The 2,050-nt window shown below is 59.0% G+C and overlaps 1 protein-coding gene across 1 annotated transcript in view; it reads left to right on the top strand.

Annotated features, from left to right (window-relative positions):
- The first annotated feature begins 98 nt into the window (after nucleotides 1-98).
- NFKBID (NFKB inhibitor delta) overlaps nucleotides 99-2,050 on the top strand; it is a 10,559-nt gene continuing 8,607 nt past the window's right edge. The window contains exons 1-3 of the mRNA XM_017736126.1: nucleotides 99-307; nucleotides 800-984; nucleotides 1,334-1,545. Of these exons, the coding sequence (XP_017591615.1) occupies nucleotides 215-307; nucleotides 800-984; nucleotides 1,334-1,545 (490 nt within the window). The 5' untranslated portion in view covers nucleotides 99-214. The remainder of the gene's footprint in view (nucleotides 308-799; nucleotides 985-1,333; nucleotides 1,546-2,050) is intronic.

Below are 2,050 nucleotides of genomic sequence, written 5' to 3' on the forward strand. Positions count from 1 at the left end.
CCGAGTCCTCCCCAGATCCTCCCACCCCCCTGTACCCCCTAAATGGGCATGGCTCTCCCAATCCCTACGTCCCCCCCAATCCTCCCTGTGTCCCCCCAGTTCCCCTCATGTCCCTCTCCCCAAACCTTCCCAATCCCCCCACAGGTCCCTCCCCATATCCCCCCCATCACCTGGTCTTCCCTCAGGTGGCCCCTGGCCCGGCACCCCCCCAGTGATGCTCAACCCCTGTGTGGTCCCACATGTGTTGCCCCATAGCAGCTCAGGGGAGACCCATGGGGGAAAGGCCTCTGATCTGAGCGGGTTTCAGGTGAGGAGGGTTGGAGGGGACAATGGGGGAGGGGGAGATATGGGGGGGTGCAACTGAGAGGTTAATGGGCGGGCAGTTTGGTGAGTGGGGATCAATGGGGGAAAAAGAGAGGGCAGGGGGGGGAGAATGGAGGGGAATGGGAGACAAAGGGAGGGAATAGGAGAAATGGCGGGAGAATGGGGCGGGACAGACAACTGGGAGGGGAATGGTGGGGCAATGGGGAAGTAAATGTGGCCAATGAGGTGGTTAAGGGAGGCAATGAGAGGGAATGGGGGGAAATGAAGGAAGCAGTTGGGAGCAGTGGAGGGGCAAGAGGGGGGCAATGGGGACAGCAGTGGGGGGAGATGATGTAAATGGGGGCAATGGGGTAACAGCTGGGGGGGGAAAAGGGAGGAAAATGGGGGGGCACTGGGGCAGGATTTGGGGGCCACGTGGAGCCCTGGGGGTAATGAGGACCAAGCCCTCCTCCATCTTGACTGCTGCCCCCTCAAGGCTGCTGCCATCCCTGGCCCTGCCTGGCCCCATTCCCCAGTGCCGTGGGGAGAATCTGGGGGCCCCCCGCTGGGAAGGGAGACCCCAGACCCGTATCCTGAACCCCAGGAATTGGCAGCTGCCCGCGCTGCACTGGGGGATCAAGACCCCCGGGAGCTGCTGTGGCAGGACGAGGAGGGGGACACGTGAGCAGGGGGGACATGGGAGGGCACTGGGGAGTACAGGGGTCATAAGGGGGTATGGGGGTCAAGGGGTCCATGGGGTGAATGGAGGTCCATCTAGTGTTCATTGGGAGGCCAATGGGATGAAGTGGGGCCAGTGTGGGAGAGATCAATGTGGGGTAAATAGGAGAGTCAATGTGGAGGTCAGTGGGAGGCCAGTTGGGAGGCACTGGGGGAGTCAGTGGGGCAAGAAGAGTGCTGGGGCACTGAGAGGGGCCATGGGTGACTTTTTGGAGGGGTCTGTGTTCTGGGTGGAGCATGGGGGGCAGGTAGAAGAGCAAGGGGGTCCCCTCTAACCCCCCTCCACCTCCAGGCTGCTGCATGTGCTCTGTGCCAGTGGGTTGTGGGCCCCCGCCCGGGCTGCAGCCGAGGCTCTGCGGGACCTGGGGGGACTTGAGGTGCGGGAGCACCTGGGCAAGGTGAGTGTGGGGGGGCATCTGGCAGAGATCAGGTGCAGGAGCATCTGGGCAAGTTTGGGGGTACAGGGGGCAGAGTTGGCTAGAAGTGCAAGAACACCTGGCAAAGGTGAGGGCATTGGGGATAAAGAAGGGGTTGGAGGGATAATAAGTGGGTCTTATTGGGGCAATAAGGGGGTGATGGGGGTAAAAAGACAATAATGGATCAGGGGGTTATGGGGTAAGTAATAATGGGGGTGGGGTAGTTAATTCTGGGATAATGAATCACAGGGTTCTGTTGCAGCCTACTAACAGGGGGAGTGATGGAGGATAAAGGGGTAATTAATACTGGGGGGTAATAAGGGGTGATTAGTGATGTGTAATTAGAGGCCAATAAAAGGCTAATGAAGGGGCAATTAATAACAAATAATTAATGAGGGGCGATAAGGGAATGATAAGGAGGGGCAGAGCAGTGACAGAATACCAGGGTGATAATTTGAGGGTTCAGGGGTGCTTGGTGCCCCCCAACCACCCCTGACTCCCCAGACCCCTCTGACCTTCCTTTCTTCCCTGCAAGAGCCACCAGACCCTCTTTACCCTCTAGACGTCTAACTTCTCCAAGGAGTCACTCAGAT

The sequence above is a fragment of the Corvus brachyrhynchos genome, unplaced genomic scaffold (genome assembly GCF_000691975.1).
Source record: "Corvus brachyrhynchos isolate BGI_N302 unplaced genomic scaffold, ASM69197v1 scaffold65, whole genome shotgun sequence".
NCBI lineage: Eukaryota > Metazoa > Chordata > Aves > Passeriformes > Corvidae > Corvus > Corvus brachyrhynchos.